At 37.1% G+C, this 17242-nt stretch overlaps 1 protein-coding gene across 1 annotated transcript in view; it reads right to left on the reverse strand.

Annotated features, from left to right (window-relative positions):
• LOC107085070 (G protein-activated inward rectifier potassium channel 1-like) overlaps positions 1-16102 on the reverse strand; it is a 24920-nt gene extending 8818 nt beyond the window's left edge. Inside the window, exon 1 of the mRNA XM_015375214.1 lies at positions 15306-16102. Within this exon, the coding sequence (XP_015230700.1) occupies positions 15306-15974 (669 nt within the window). The 5' untranslated portion in view covers positions 15975-16102. The remainder of the gene's footprint in view (positions 1-15305) is intronic.
• Between the last annotated feature and the right edge of the window lie 1140 nt (positions 16103-17242).

Here is a 17242-nt window from a genome sequence, read left to right on the forward strand (position 1 = left end):
AAAGTGTTTTTTTTTTCATTATAATGTCAACATTTATCAAGCACCAATCAATTATAATGTCAAAGTAGATATACAAAAGTTAAAGAAATGAAAAATGCCAACCCCCCTCACTTGATAGGCCATATTCCTCTGAGTAGGCTTCCAATGTATGTATTCCATCCATCCATCCATCCATCCATCCATCCATCCATCCATCCATCCATCCATCCATCCATCCATCCATCTATCCATCCATCCATCCATCCATCCATCAGTCAATCCATCCATCCATCCATCTATCCATCCATCCATCCATCCATCCATTTTTCTATACATATTTTATCATTTTATCTATTGAATTGTTTTTACAAGTCTGATATTTAAAGTTTAAATAGAAATGTTGCCCATACACTCCATGCTGGCGGAGTGAGTAGCTGCCTTGCTTTGCAGCAAGAAGGTTTCATGTTTGATTCCTAATCTGGGGTCTTACTGCATGTAATTATCATGTTCTCTCCTTGCATGCATGGGTTCTCTACTGGTACTCTGTCTTCCTCCCACAGTCCAAAAACATAACTGTTAGGTTAAATGGCATCTCTAAATTGTCCTTAGGTGTGAAGGTGTGTCTGTGTGTGTGTATGGTTGTGTGTCTTTGTGTGTCTCTGCGTTAGACTTTGACAAACTTGTGACCTGTCCACGGTGTATCCCATAGACTTCTCGAGATAGCCACCAGCCCTAAAGTGACCTTAATGGATAAAGCAGGAGAGGATGGATGAATGGATGTTGCCCATCTATCTATTTTGGATATTCATTTGTAATTCAAATAGTCACCGGGCGTCTAATACCTAGCTCCAGCTGTTGTTGGACAACACAAATTTCCAGTCCCTGATGAGGAAACACAGAGATACACAAGAAAAAAAGAAGCACAGTCTACTTTAGGACAATTTAGAGAGACCAGTGACAGTCAATTTTTTCCAACTGTGGAGGGAAGCCAGAATACAAAGAGAGAACCTATGCATGCAGGGGTAGAACATGCACACTCCAAGTAGAAGGAACTTCTTGCCCTGAGGCAACAGTGCTACCAAACCGTCCACCCTACAATCCCTCAATTGAAGAAATGTTTGCAGTAAATTTATCCTGAACTTTCCAAAGTACAAAACTTCCCCTACCTTTTCTAACAGTTTAACAATTGCAGGGCCCTATCTAAAATCAAGGACCTCTTTCTGTTGCTTAATTTTGACTGTATCTGTCTTACCGGCTCCCTTTGCTAAAGAGCCACTTGGTCCACAGATGGCAAACAGGCTGTCATTTGTATTCACAGCGATGTTGAGGACAGAAGGGTGTGACATTTCACGGGAAGACGTCTGTGCCCACAGATTCCTGGCTTGCCTTCATGAAGGAAAGAGTCACCCATCACGCAGCATCAGTGTTTGTTTCTTCCGTAATGCTCAGACATTGACCCTATGTTACAGATCGACTAAAGTTAGATCAGGAACTGGATGAGAAAAGCCAGCAGCTGTTTAACGTGATTCATACAAGCTAAGAAAAGCTACAATAACTCAATCAATTATCTGATTATCTTTCTATGGTAGATTATTTTAGGAAATATAGACTACAGTTGAAGCCTGTTATGTGACAGAACAGTAGGCTGTGGGGAAATATTCCAGTCTACGTTTCTGGCTTTAGAACAATGTTATTTTTCTTTTTAAACTAATACTGCAGGGACAATCACATAAAAGCCTTATCTTGTGTTTTCATTGTGCTCTTTCAGTCTGAACTAACTCTACAGAGAGAAAATCTGGAAGTCAGTGTGATGTCTTTAAGTACTGTGAAGCTTCTATTTCATTCATCTTCATCAGAAGGCTTGGCTTGCCTTCCTTAATTCATCTATTCCTTTAAGTACCACAAAAACAAATCTCAACAGTCAATCTAGGTTAAGCATCTGATGATACACAGAGCACTAGTACAATGTTTAGTTCATTAGACTCTTCTTTTTTTTATAAATACGACATTTAGCATGCCCGGATGAAATCACAGAACAGAGGTAAGAGGTTAAGATGATGGTTTGGGGGCACGTGATGCAATTTAAGTTGTTAAGAAAGACAAACACAAACAACTAATCAGCTGTGCAAGACATTTTCTTAAGAAACCACTAGCATTTTAGAAAAAAGGCCCTTTGGATAGATGTCACTGAAAAGATATGTCTGACCATGTTTTGATAAATCCAGATCTGGATCATGGTATCTGATAAGCTTTCAGTGAGCAATAAACTCCTCAGTGTCCCAAAACAGTTTAAAACAAAATGTGAGGCTGCCTGTCCAACTGGTACATCTTGGCTGTAATTAGGTGAACCATCAGGACAATAATCAAAACAAAACAAAAAAACTCATTATTATGCAATGGCCTAATCAAGTCAGATCTTGATCTGACTGAAAAGTTTTTCACAGGACCTGAAGAGAGCTGTACAGAGATTGCTTGTAGACCACAATACATTGAAGCAATGCAAACTGTTTTTTTTATTTTAGGTTTTATTGCTAAACAAATAATGACGTAATGAACACATGTAAATATACATATAGATATGTACATACAAATACATAGGGGCCACTATCCAGCAAGAAACATCCATGATCCATAAGTATATCAAAGACAAGCCTCCAACAGATGACATGCTCAGAGAATGTCATATATATATATAGATATATATATATCTATATATATCTATATATATATAGATATATATAGATATATATATAAACAGATATTGTTAGGTGTGTACTTGCTTCTTATTCAAACTTTCTCCAACTAAACAGTTTGGTAAAAAAGGAAAAAACAAAATGTCTAATAAACTTTGAGATTAAAGCCTGGTGGAGCTTTAAACTGCTACTCTTCCAACTTCCTCTACCACCTAATTGTGCTACAAAACTACATTTTGTGTTAACCAAAACAAACAAAATATATAGGCTACTGCTGTGCTTTAAAGTTTTACCTCCTATTAAAGAAAATGATATGAATATATTGACTTTTAAGTTTTGTTAAAAAAAAATGTAAAAAAAAAAAGAATATCCTTGACAAATTTAAATACCTTGCTCCTGAACAGTGAATCAAAATAACTGTTGCATACCAGGTGTGGAGGTCTGAGTGAGCATTACAGAAAACACCTTTTTGCAGTGATTCATTTTTATATATGCATTGTATATTCAGTATATATATTCAAAGTGTCATGATTTCCATTTTTTTATTATTATTTTTGTCATTCTAAATTTTACTAGCAGTGGATTTTTTCTGTCTATAAAGGAAGGGTATGTAAACCTCAAGCACAACTGTATATTTTTCTCCACAAAATACAATATTTTTTGCTGCAGGCTGCAAACACATTTTGTCCCTTTTAGGTTACAATGTCACAACTATTGCATGTTTTATTTATGACAAATCTAGAGGGTAAATCAATAAAAGACACATTTCCTTGGAGGTCATATTCAAGCTTTGGAAATGAAAGTAATTTTATAATTTGAATAATTGGAATGTAGATGCACTGGCATACGAAAAATGTCCAGTAGCTAAATTATACCAAATCATCTCTGCCAAGGAAACACTGGAAGGTTCTTCCAATGTGAAAGCGTTGCGTGTCCTACTGCAGCTAAACAGTCAGTGCCACAAGGGGAGGAATTAATGGCCTCTGAAAGAGGTCCTTATATGGTGGGAGTGTTTAATTTACCGGGCCACCTATGAGTCAGGTGGAGAGAAACAGGGCCATTCCCCCGTGACTCACTTCCTCTGGCAACATTATAGCAGAGTGTGAGCGCTTACATGATATATACTGGTGTAGAGTGACAAAAGCTGTGTGAATGGGATGCAAAACAATCATGTGGTTATAGATTTGTCCTTGGCTTTGACAATGAAAATCTGCTGATGTTTAAATGTTCAGGGTCATACATCTCATCTGGGATGTCATCTACATCATCTAAGTGAGATTGAAGCCTCAATGTGTGTTGCTGTTTAGTTTTTTTACTGCATTTTCTTCTTCAGTGTTTGTTAGTGCCAGATGTTCCAAGTAATGTGGAGTTGTCTTCCCGCATGTCTCCTTCCCATCTCCTGCTGTCTTCGCAACCTACTGAGACAAGCTTCTGCTGACACTGATGAGCACCACCCAGCTGTCACTCCCGTTCTTTGTATTTCAGTCTTTTTTGCCACAGTGGCCATGTGTACTGCATTTTTCTTTGTCCTTCTTTCATGCAGAGGTTTAAATTGAGATTTTTTCAAAAAAATGCTGCAGAGTTCAATGCACCACTGCATTCTGCTGTTTTATTAATAATAGCAGCATTAATATTAATGGAGATTCAAGGACTTTTATCTTTTTAAGATCGCACACGAGGAAATTTATACAATGTGCAGTCAGCGTTTTGCTGGTAATTAAATTTGTTGTGTGTGGGCACCAAATTAGAAACTAATTAACAATAAGAATGGTTTAATTCAGCTTAATTCGAATTCAATTTAATTGAAAATTACTTTACTGACCACAAAAGGAAATTAAATGTTGTTGTAATTATTACAGGCTTTGTTTTTTTCAGTGAGTTGTTGTAGATGTTAAAGCTAGACAGGAACCATTTTCTGTAGTGGTCGGTTTTGCAGTGCATCTGCATCTCTGACTGAGGACTCCCTGCTGTCGTTCTTTTAGGAGAGGATTCTCAAGGTTTTTCATAATGTTCTTCATTTTTAGAAATCATCTCCAGAGGTTTCAGAGGAGTTCCCAGAACAAAGTTGTGAATTTTTATCAGCCTGTTAAGGTCTTTTAAGTAACTCACTCTGATGCTGCTACCTAAAAATAGTTAATGGCAGAAGAGATGCCACTCACCACAACAGAATTATTGAAGATAAACAGCATCTAGCAGCAAATACTGAATGACCCAACCAACACTTTGTCTGTGCACATTACACACTGTTAGTGACCAAAAATAAATTCCTGGAGTTTGTAAGCTGTTTGTAAACTGTGTCTAGCCCTGGGTATTTTAAATGTCTTAAATCTAAAATAATGATTTACGGAATGTGTGGTCAAAGAATTGTGTGCCAACACAAATATAAAAAAAACAAATAAATAAAGTACAAAATGAAACTACACACTCAATTACATCTACACATGCAAATCTGTTCATCTTTGAGCAGAACTTTCCTGATGCACACAGACAAAAGTGCAGCTATGCATAGATCAGATTGCAGATGTGGCAATGGGGGACTTGCAGATTTGTGCATAAATGGTGCGTTTAGTTGTTAGTGGAAAGCTGGGACATTGGAATTTCCTTTGGAGTTTTTAATTTTATTTTCAGCATAGGTGTCAAAAGGAGGACGTTACAGAGAGGGTAAACATCACTGCATTGCGGGTCTTAAAGGTATCATTTATACTGACTGCATGCACAGCACTTGCCTTATGTTTTTTCCTAAAAATCAGGGGACATGTCTTTAGTCGTGCTTGTTCAAAAGATCACTTTAGTGGGAAAATTTGATTGGATTAGATCTTTTAACTCTTTTCCAATGTTAAAAGATCTCGTATCTATCATCATAGGAGACCCCTAATAGGCTGGACAGCTGATTTATTACAAACAAATCTCCCAATGCCTATAATCCTTAACACAGTTAGTACATTCATTGAATTTCAGACTGGTAAGTTTTAATCAAAGCAGGTGATCTGCAGTTTGATATGAAACCTTTAGAGAACTGTTGCAGCAACTGTTCTGTTTTCTCTACTCATGGGGGGATTAATTTTGTGTTTACACTACAACTCCCCTATTTTTTCAAGTAAAAAGAGGAATGTGTGTATCTAGTGGAGACCCACTTATAAAATGAATGGGACCCATCCAGATTGGGCATCCTTATTAAAACACGTGAAGGAGAGAGCTGAAGATAATGGGAGATTGTGTAACGGCAGTTAGAAGAACACCTGAACCTTCCACACCAGATGTGATGGAGATGCTGCAACTATCCTTAGGGACAAAGTTTCATGAGCATACTGTTTAGCATAATTATGTTAATTTTTTTTTGGTTTTTCTTTATAAAAAATTTTTGGGTTTAAATATGCTTCTGCTTATTTTTTGTTGACACCCAATTCATCAGGAAATATCTGGAAAATATCCTTGGCTGTTAAAACCACATACAGCACCAAACACTATTCATTTCTTCTAACATTTAGAAGAATAACACATTGATAAGATGATGCCTGTTGGTGATCATTATCATTTTAATTTAGTGCTTATATATAACAGTATTCTAACCACTTTAATTAGTCCATGCTATTTACTTATGCACTTCTTGTTTTAAAGTATTTATTACAACTCTTGTGCAGAAAAATGACACTGTAATTTTCAGTTAACATGCAAATGAAGTGAAAGCAACAAAAGACATGGAGCATACATGTTATCAGCAATCAGTACTTCAAATGCAAGAAAACAAAAGATGTAGAAACCCAGATAAATATTTCATTTAATGGGATAAATGTACGTTTAAAATGAATGCTAAAAAACAGTTTTCAAAAGGTGAAAATATTGTGCAGCCAGGAAAATGTTGTCATTCTGATGGACCGAAGTAAAACCAATCTAACCTTCTTGAACCTATGAATCGTTGAATTAATTTTCATCATCATAGCTTCCTTACTCTTGAAGTGCTAGGACAATAATTAGGAAATGTACTCATACATTCTGGACACCTTTTTATTCTAAAACCTTTATGTGGAGCACTGCAATGATACTGTGAAACCCCCAGTAAAAGCCTGACTAGCAATGTGTTGGGAAGATTCACCCACTTTCTCCCTTTTATCTCCTCTTTCTTTCATCTTTTCCCCCTTTTTTTTCTGTTTTTCCTTTCCTGTTCTACTTACATTGCAGTGTCCATATAATCTGTAAAACTTCCTGCATATTTATAATAAAGCTATCTATACAGATACCGTAAATCAAGCGGACCACTATGGCAATAGCTGTACTGCTCCACTTCTGAAAGTAAAATCTGTTGGGCTCTTTTTGGTATCAAGACAATTTTTCTTATTGCCACATTGCCAGACAGGACAAAAAAAAAAAGGAAGATTCACCCACACCAGTCATACAGGTGTAAAGTTCCTACTCTAACTTGCCACAACCCAGAGACTCCTATTAAGGAGCTTACATTTTTAGCAGAGAAAAAAAAATTGTGATCAGATTTTCCAGAAGCAGGCCTTGTTTTAGAGACGAATGAGTCCTTGACGTTTGTATAAAACAAGTCCATAATCTTCTTTTCTCTGGTACAACAGATGACAAACTATTGAAACATTGGAAGTGTAAACTGAGGGAAGAGTTCACACTCAAAAAACGATCATCACTCCTACTTTAAGTTGGGATAATACATTCTTGTCCATTTGTTGGTTGGAAAATATATATTTCAAAGTTTCAAATAGGCAACGCTCCACCAAGTCTTTGCCAATGTAATGTGATTCTGATCTCAATTTAGAGTAGTTCAAAGGATCAGAAGCTATCCCAGCATGACATTCCTTTCCTATGTTTTTTTCTGGATGAGTACTGTAGCTTAGATTTCTGTAAAATGTACTTAAGGAAAAAAACTTGAACAGCACAAGATTTTTTTTTTTTAAGAATCTACATCTGCTGCAGCATAAAATCTTATGCAGGCCATTAAAGACATCCCACACATAATGACGATGCCATCACCATGCTTTTGAGGTATGACAAATCTCTTGGGCTCCCACAAAGATCGTATTTGACTCTATGGTTGAGCCAGCCATCTTTTATGTTGTGCTATGTTTGAACAGCAGTTTATAAGCAGCTGAAAGGAAGGAGTTGGACAGGCTCTCTAAGAGAGCCAGCTCTGTCCTTGGATTCTCCCTGAAAACAGCGCATGTGGTGAAAACAGAAGGCAAGAACAAAAAAGTAAAATGTTTGGACAATGTCTTCCTCCCCCGTGGGTAAAAATAATTCAAACCAACCAAGCTTCTTCAGAGAAAGATGCTGTACTGCATGTCCACAGCCAAGCTCTATCACAGGTCTTTCCCTGCTCATATTAGCCTTTATAATCATCAATGCTCCCAAAGGGCCCAATAAGTCTTTACAAACATGCTGTTAGTTGCAGTTTTTACCTGCTATACAAAGTTTTCCTGCATCCATGCAAATATTTGCATTTTTCTTCTCTTTCTTTTATAAATAACCTGCTGCCTTTTTGAGTATTTTCATTTAATATGAGTAGGTATGCTATTTTTAAATAACTGCACAATGTTTTCCTTTTTGAGATGCATTGTTTTTCTTGGCTCTATAGTGTACTTTTACTATTTGATTTGTCACTGGCACAGCTGAATTTCTGTAGTATGGGACAATTATGGAGTATTGCTATTCAGTAATATTCTATACTTTTGTCCCAAAAAATGTCACAATACTGTATATTTTTTCCGGGGAAACTTTCTACTTTTATTTTATGAAAGATGAAGTCCTGTCAACAGTTTTTCCTATTTGAGGTTCAGGTTCAGCTCCACCAAGTTAATCATGGGCTTCTCTGCTTTTTGGGAAATACTCTCATTTTTTGGGCCAATTTAGTTTGAAAAACATGTCTTACTAGTTTCTTAGTAGCTTAATACTTTTACCATTTTCCAATTATGGATGGAAGAGCCCTTTGGCAGCAGTTCATAGGCTGGTATAATTTTGTAAACTTCACACAACATTTATCTGATCTATCTGCTGTGCCCCTTGGTCTTTAGGTTTTTTTTTTTAACATTAATGTTTCCAAACAAACTTGAACACACACAACAGCTTGATTAATATTGAGATTAAATGACACACAGAGATGGACTCTATTGGTGAAATGGTTATTGCTTAGTGTTAGCATATTTCTTTTATCTGATTTGTTTAACTTAATTTCTGTCTAAATAAAAACAGCTTATTTAAACAGTTTAGACAGTTTCTTTCTTGCCTAACTAATTTACTTGACATTATTGTGTCAAAACAGTTAAAACCCAGAAGGTCTGGGGATGCAGTGTGGGTCAGTGGATGATTATGTGCAAGATCATGTGAAGCACTTTGTGACTTCGTCTGTTAAAAAGTGCTATACAAATAAAGTTTACTTACTTACTTACTTACTCACTTAGATGTTCTGAAGCTGTCAGTCCTCAACACACCTTTTCCCAGACTTGACTCTGATTTGACCATTTACTATATGTCTCTCCTCTCTCTACAACCTTCCCTGTGTGACACTCATCAAATGAAGTCCACTCGTCACAAAATGTTACAAAAAAGGAGACAGTAAAAGTATACTGTATAAAATCGAGATTTGGAATCTCTTTTACAAGGATGTCCTGGTCAAGAAGTAAAAAAGCATAAGATACAAGGTGCAAACAAGGTATTACATTTACATAAACATTATTCATAAAAGTAACAATAAAGTTTAAATTGTTGAACCAACCTATAGAGTAATAAAACGCACATCTATTGGCGTGGGATACTTCAAAAATCAAAACTGATAAGTGTGGATTGCTTTCATATTCAACGCTTGACATTTAAGCTTTTGCAAAACCACTTTTTGTTGCACTTTTGGGGAAAGAACGTTGCTCACATCTATGGACTAAAATCTGTCATTGTTCTTGTTTCCAAAGTTCTCGGTACTGCCACCACCATACATCACTTTAGGTGTGGTAGGCTTCAGTGTGGTGATAGTTTGCAACCACACATAACAGTTTTAAGCCCCTGTCACACCTTGAAGATATATACCAGGGTATACCTGACGTACATTAATCTTGCAAAAACGCTGGTATACATTGGATAAGTTATGGTTACGTTTTGTATAAGTTATGAGCACGCTGATGTATGCTCAAGCACACTGGCACATGTCGACATACGGCAAGTATGCCACAGTACCACGTATGGCATACGCTGGCATAAGTTACAGGTAAGATATTTGATCAGATGTTAAGGCGTCTAGCTTATCCAAAACATATGAGTAACTTGTGCATAACTTATGCGTAATTAATCTCCAATGCATATCAACGTATCTGACATGTTCCAGACTATCAGTACACCTCCAGACGTCATCCCCATCATAGGGTGAGCGAGAAGGTGAGTGTGATGGATCCTCCATGCGTTCACACCCACAGCCACGACCAACAAACTTCCTAGCAGACATAATGCTGAATCTGCTGCAAATATAAACCTTCTTTCTTTCTTTTTCTTTTTACTTATTCTTTTTTGGGGGGCGGGCAGTAAACAGCAACTAGGTTAACACTGAGATCAAAGAAATCTTTTTATGCAGACAGCGAGCCTCTGGGCGCATCGCTGCCCCCTCAGGCTTGTGAAATTTCATGGGCATTATGCATTATGCCATGCGTTATGCATAAGTCAGGCTGTCATTGGAGATAAGTTCTGGACTCATTATGAATACGCTATGTATACGCCCAAAATCGAAAGAATACAGAGAAAGTTCAGTGTATGCCAGTGTTTTAGAAGAGTCTGGGATGTCGGGCATATGCTGTTTAAATCTGCAAGGTCTGACAGGGCCCTTACTTTGGTCTCATCTGACTACAGCACCTTCTTCTCCATCTTTGCCATGTCTCCTAAATTGCTTGTGGTACATTGCAAAAAAATGTAATTTAACAGATTCTCTTTAACAATGACTTTCTTACAACTTTTCCATAAAGATTAACAGGGGTGGAAACTCGTACCCACCAATAGCCGAAGGTAATTTCACAAAGTGGTGGGTAGATTTTAACAGTGCACCAGCCCATGTCACGGGTTCTAATTTAAAAAATAAAAAAATATTGCTCAATTTACACAACTGAGTTTTAGGGCCTCAGTGCCCCGGGGTGGATGCGAGTCTTCTCCCATTTTGAGTCAAAGCAGAAAATCTAAACAGTAACTTTATAAAATGCTCTCACATTCAAGCTAGTACATACTTTACTCCATGGATGTCTGCGTGTTCAAGAGGCATATTATGGGCTCAGTTATTCTTCATGTGGAGAATCTATCTGGTTGTTAGGCTAGATGTAGAAATGTTATGGGTCAACCAAATGCACATTGGGTTGATGGATTTGAAAGACATTTTGACCCAGAGCATGAAATCTCATAAAAATATCCCAACTACCCTAAATATAACGGATAATTTATATTTAGGGTAGATAATATAACCCAGCATTTTTTTAAATGTGAATATCAACCCTGCACAGTTTGCTCAAACATACAGTCTCTCAGGGAAATTTCGTTGCATCGTCTTTATAATGAATTGGGAAGGAGAGAAGTGACATATGCCGTAAAGCAATGTGCACATTTGTAGTTTTTTTGCATAGAAGGGTTACAGTCACCCTCCTCAAAGTTGCTTAGAGTCGGTAAAAGTGATACAGACCTAGAGTTGGTTTAAACTCCTTGGGTAAAACTGTAACGTCTTCTCTATGTTGCTGGTAAAATTATCCTTTTGTTTGTTGGAGCTTTGTCCACAGTGCATCAACATCTGTCCTGTCGCTGGACTCTTCTGCCATACAAGAGAATCTCTGTAGCACCTACCCTGCCTCTCACATTTCTGGTGTGTTTGCAGTTGTGCCGTATTCTTCATTATCTGTGATATGTGAAAAGCCTTACATACTGTATATTTTTTCAAAAATTCTATCTAACAAAAGTGTGAAGCCTTCCACTAACACATAGAATCACAATGAACACTAAGGTAAATGGTCCACTAATTGAGGTGATTTTTGAGAGCTACTACGATCAGTAGCAATAACGGTTTTGGAGTAAAAAGAGATAGGTACAAAAGCACTCCACACGTTTCAGATTTTCACTGGCAATATGAAAAAAATAAATGCGTTTAGCTTTCTACCAAACAGTTTTAAACTATTTGAAAATCTTTACTCAACTAAAATTCTCTCCAAAAAAATAAACTTACGTTTTTGGTGAAATTAAAGAATCTGCTAAAGTACAATGTGTAAAAAAACTGCTTGCAAGGCACTGAGATCACCACAAGCTTTGTGTATTCTAATATAGAGATGATTCACCTTGATGCGGCAAACTGTTTCAATCACCACAACCTGAAGAGAAATCTGAGTGGCTCTCAGTTCATTATCAACCACTTTCTGTTTTAGGGAGCTTTGTGACAGACTGGGAAGAAGCAGCACTGTAACTAAAGGGGGGAATAACAAATTTGGCTATTATTTTTAATCAGGGCATATTTCCGTGGTGCAGTGGTTAGCACGCACGACCCACGTATGGGGACCTTAGTGGCCAAGCCAGGATAGAATCTGGCATGTGGTCCTATGCAGCACGTCTCTCCCTCTTGTACCCCTTTTCCTGTCACACTACTATACGACAATGAGCCCCTAGTGCTGTGAAAACCTAAATAAAAACATTTTTCATTACATAAATTGATCTACAGATAATCCAATGACCAAATAAGATTAAATAATTTAGTTGCAGGATTTAATCCTAATGTTGTATTTTGCATAAGCTTATAAATCTGTATTTGATATAACATCAATTATATTTTAACTGAATAAAGAAAAAAAAAGAAAAACGATTTGAATTCCTCCTGTAATTAAAATTCAGGTTCATTAAATCTAACAGGTAAACAAAAATTGAGGTTACAACAGCACTACAGCAGCTAATATAAGAAAATTTGTTGTCTGAATAAAGTACACCAAAGCCAACACTGTTCCAACAATCTTCTTACATAGTAAATCCACTGAGATAACGTCAACATGATAAACGATTCTTCTTTGGCCATTTAAAACAGAAACGGACTGAGTTAAAGAAAAGGACAATGGAGCATTAAACTGTCTGAGAGTTACTACAGTCTCTGTGGAGGGAGGAAAAGGGATGATTGTGCATTTTTTTCCCTTGATTACTTCTCTTTGATGGGTTGTTAAATGCAATCAAGAGGCCATATTTTCCTTTGCCTTTCCAGGCTATTAATTAGAAAAGAAATGATAAAAAAAATGAAATGTACGCTATCTAAGAAGGAGCTGAAACCAAAGGTATAACTCATTAATAAATTAAATACTTTAAATGTGTAGTGATCAGTTCTATTCTAGAACTAAAATGAAAAACAAGAAAAAGAGAACAGAAACTAATGGTTTGTAATTAAAATCTGTATAATAATAAGGTAGAAACCCTGTAGAAGCAGTTAGGCTTATACTGGAAGCTCTCCCTTCTTGTCACATGAGATCGTAACGCAGACACTGTGAATGTACCTCTAACTCTACCTGTCACAGACACATAGTAGAATAGACCCCTACAGTCATCTGTTAACAGTTTAAACTGGAGAGCTAGAGCAGAAGTACATGCCGTGGGATATTTTGATAAAGAGGCTTTGTTTGTTTTTTTCACAGCTGATGCAAAAATACTACTTTTCAGAAATGCAAAAAACATCTCCCTGCTGACAGCAAAATGCCAAAGCCCTGTTTTGTTGCTGAAGATTTGTTGCTGTTTTTTTCAGTTGCAAAATTGTCATGTGTGTTCCTCCTGTCTTCTATCGCAGCCACCAGGAGCTGCCTCAGCTTTGCTTTTATCTTCTGCCTTTTTTATGTACTGACAGCGTTTCATAAAACGCATTCTCACTGTCAGCTTTGTGCTTCAGATCAGTGCAGGGTTTCTGAACTCAGGAAAAGCCAACCTTGAGGTTTGCATATATTGCACATCATCACTCAATGTACAGAAACTTTTTTAATCAAAATTCATAGCTTGAATCTAATTATTAAATATGTAAACATTGATTGTGAGTATTTGAAAAAGTGTCCATGCCTAATGAGTTTTTATTTATTCTTTTTCACAATTCAACAAGGACTTCACCATACATGAGCCAAGAGGCACACGATGAGTCTGGAGGAGCCATGAAGCTTTAAATGCTCTGGTGAGAGAATCTCTTCAGGAAGCTTTGCGGCTAGTCAAAAAGCATGTTGTGGAAATGACAAGCAAGGAAAAGGAGCTTTGTTTAGATGAGATGAAAATTAGACACAAAAACTACCTCTCCACATCACCTTGAAAACACAAATCCCACAATACAGATATTTTTCTTTAGCAGGAAAGAGAAGCTGATCGGAGTTTATTAGAGGATAGATAAAGCTGAAATCTTAGGAGCTTGGGGGGGTTCCTGTCAGAGGCAAAATAAATAGATGTTACCTTCCAGCAGGACAAAAAGCCTCAACATACTGTTACAATGAAATGGTGTGGATTTAATAGCATTTGTGTGCTTGAATGGTTCTCCAGACCTAAATCAGATTGAGAATGTTGGACAAGATTTACTGTAAAAACTGAGGTAAACAGATCATTTCCATGAAATCTATCTAAAATTGAGTTTGCAATCGTACAGCTGAAGGCAGAGACTTAGCATCCCTGCTGAAAATTAACCAAACCTCCAGCTCATTTCATTCACTGATTCAGCACAAGCTGCATTTCATCTAAATACTTAAATGCCACATTCTATGTGATCTCATATTGTTTATATATTTTCAAATACGTTGGTATTATGAGTACATTTTAGCCGGTGTCTCAGAAGGAAATCATTATGGTGATATACTAACAATAAAGACTCTTTATTCTAGATGCTTGATTCCAGAAAAATAAATAGAAAGTGTAGGGTGTTTTGCAAATTTATTTGAGACATGCACTTAATTTTTACTTATAGTTTTTACTTTCACACTGCAGAAATGACCTAAAAATGAGTAAAAATGTTTTAAATTAAGTGTATTTACTCTTAATTTGAGCAGGAAAATAAGACGATTTGCCAATGGAATGAGTATTTTTACTCTTAAAATAAGATAATTAGATATCATGCACTTGAAATAAGACAATGCAATTATTATATCATATTTTAAATTTAAATTGTCTTGTTGCATTGGTAAAGTGTCTTTGCCTCCTTAATTCAAGAAAAAATGCACATATTTTAAGAAAATATTTACTGAGATTTACATTTTTTGCAGTGCACTTTACTATAAGAAACAACTTTATGCTGACATTCCACATAAAATCCTACTATAGTACGTTTATGGATGTAGCTGCAACGTGATAAAATGTTGGAAGAATATTTTTTAAGGTAATAAAAATGAGATAATAGAAGTTGGGGGGACTTTATCAGGGAGCAAACTCAGCAGCTCCACACAGAGGGAAAAAAACCTGCATAGAGAGATAAATTCAGCTCCAAAGTAGACCTTCAGGGTATAGAATGGTGAGCCATTAAAATACATTTAATTATGAATATATAGACCCTTAGGGAATTTGGACATTTATAAGATTAAAAGGGAGTTAACGCATGGCACAGCAAATTAAGTCTCTACTTTCATCCCCAGAGATGGGATTGCGCAAAAAAGATCACCTTGGATCCTGGTCTCAGCCTACCTTGATGAGTTTGCACCTGATCTGCGCGGACACCATGTGGCTGTTACGCAGATTCCCCACTCGAAACATGAGGCACAACTTTCCGTCCCGCTGCGAAATCACCGCGTCCTGGCTGAACATGAGCGTCTCCGCGCGCTTCTTCGGCTGCGACATCTTGATGAACATGCAGCCGATGAGGAAGGCGTCCACGATGGAGCCCAGCAGGGACTGGAAGAGGAAGAGGATGATGCCTTCTGGGCACTTTTCTGTGATGTAGCGCGAGCCGTAGCCGATGGTAGCCTCGGTCTCGATGAAGAAGAGGAACGCGGAGGGAAAGTTGTACACATTGGCGACGCACGGGGTGTAGGACGGGTCGTGGCCACCGTTGCTTAAGTCTCCACGGATGTACGCGATCACCCACCACATTGAAGCCATGACCAGCCACGCCACGGTGTAGGTGAGGATGAAGATGAGCAGGTTCCAACGCCACTTGAGATCCACCAGCGTGGTGAAGAGATCCGAGAGGTACCTGCTGGTCTCCCCGCCAAGGTTACCGTGCTGGACGTTGCAGCGGCCGTTCTTCTCCACGAAGCGCTGCCGCTTCCTCTTCACCGGTGCAGAAAAAGTCATGCTTCTGCTGGTGTTCACCACCTGATAGTCCCCTCCAAATTTCCTCCGTAGAGCCGACATCGTGCCACTCACCTAACTAAAAAACCAAAAAAGGTCTCTTGGCACAGGGTTGGGCTTTTTGCGCAACTTTTTTTGTCCTCCAGAAACATGCAGCCGCACTGTCCACCGCGCTACTCTTGCATCCTGAGAGATGGAGATGTTCCTCTCTTCTGTAAATTAATCGTAAGCGAGCAGAGATTCTGCGCAATGGACCCCTTTTTACGCAGAGAGGTTTCTTCCAAGTACCGACTTGGTGCTCCACCTCCTACAGGGGGAATGTTTAGGACTACAATTAAAAGCTGTGCGTTATATTCAAATACAGCTTTTCTTAATTGAACAAAAGAAAAAAAAAAAAAAAGAAAAATGTTTTGCGCGCACTACATGCACAGGGCTGTTTTATACTAGTGACACATTTTTATTCAATGTCACACAGTCCGAAACAAGGAGTGCGCTCAAACTTTAAGTAGACTTGCTTTTTTTTTTATTATTATTATATACCGTATATATCTGGCAATATGTGTGAAGTATTGCAAATCTGACGTTTTCCTCATATATATATTTACGGCTTTTTAGTGCCCCCTAGTGTTGAGGCAGTAGAAGTAAACTTGAGGCAAACCTGTGCCTATAATGAAATGTCTTTTATAAAGTTAGGAATAGAACTTTGTACAAAGTTTTTTTTTATATATATATATAATTATAGTTTACTCTTATGGTACTTGGGAATAAAATTTAGGCTTAAATATTGTAATGGATTTCTCTTTCATCATTGTTCTAAATGGTCTGAAATTGGAAATACAAAGGGTTTTGGCCCATTGAATTGATTATTCCAAAATCAATTATAAAAAAAAAACACAAGAAAACATGCAAAATATTTTAAAACAGTGGATCAAATTATTTATGAATTTATTGCTATTATGTTTTTGTTATATCTTTAACATATCACTTGAATAAATTAGGTGATGCAGGTTATTGAGGGTACATCTTAGTAAGCAATCCAATAAAAGAACACAGACAAAGCCGCATAATTTGACTTATCATATCTTAGGGTCTACATTTATGCTTTTAATTTCGAGCTAGAAGGAAAAAAACATTAGCATTCCTCACTCATAAACTTTAAAATCTATTATTGATTGATTGACTTTATATATCTCGCAGTGGAGAAATTTACTCATTACATCAGCTCAAATAGTCAAAAACAATAAGATGCCAAAGGGAACAAAAGTGCATGGGGGTATATACAATGTGTCCATATATATATATATATATATATATATATATATATATATATA

This window comes from Cyprinodon variegatus, unplaced genomic scaffold, assembly GCF_000732505.1.
Source record: "Cyprinodon variegatus isolate N-32 unplaced genomic scaffold, C_variegatus-1.0 Scaffold115, whole genome shotgun sequence".
Taxonomy (NCBI): domain Eukaryota; kingdom Metazoa; phylum Chordata; class Actinopteri; order Cyprinodontiformes; family Cyprinodontidae; genus Cyprinodon; species Cyprinodon variegatus.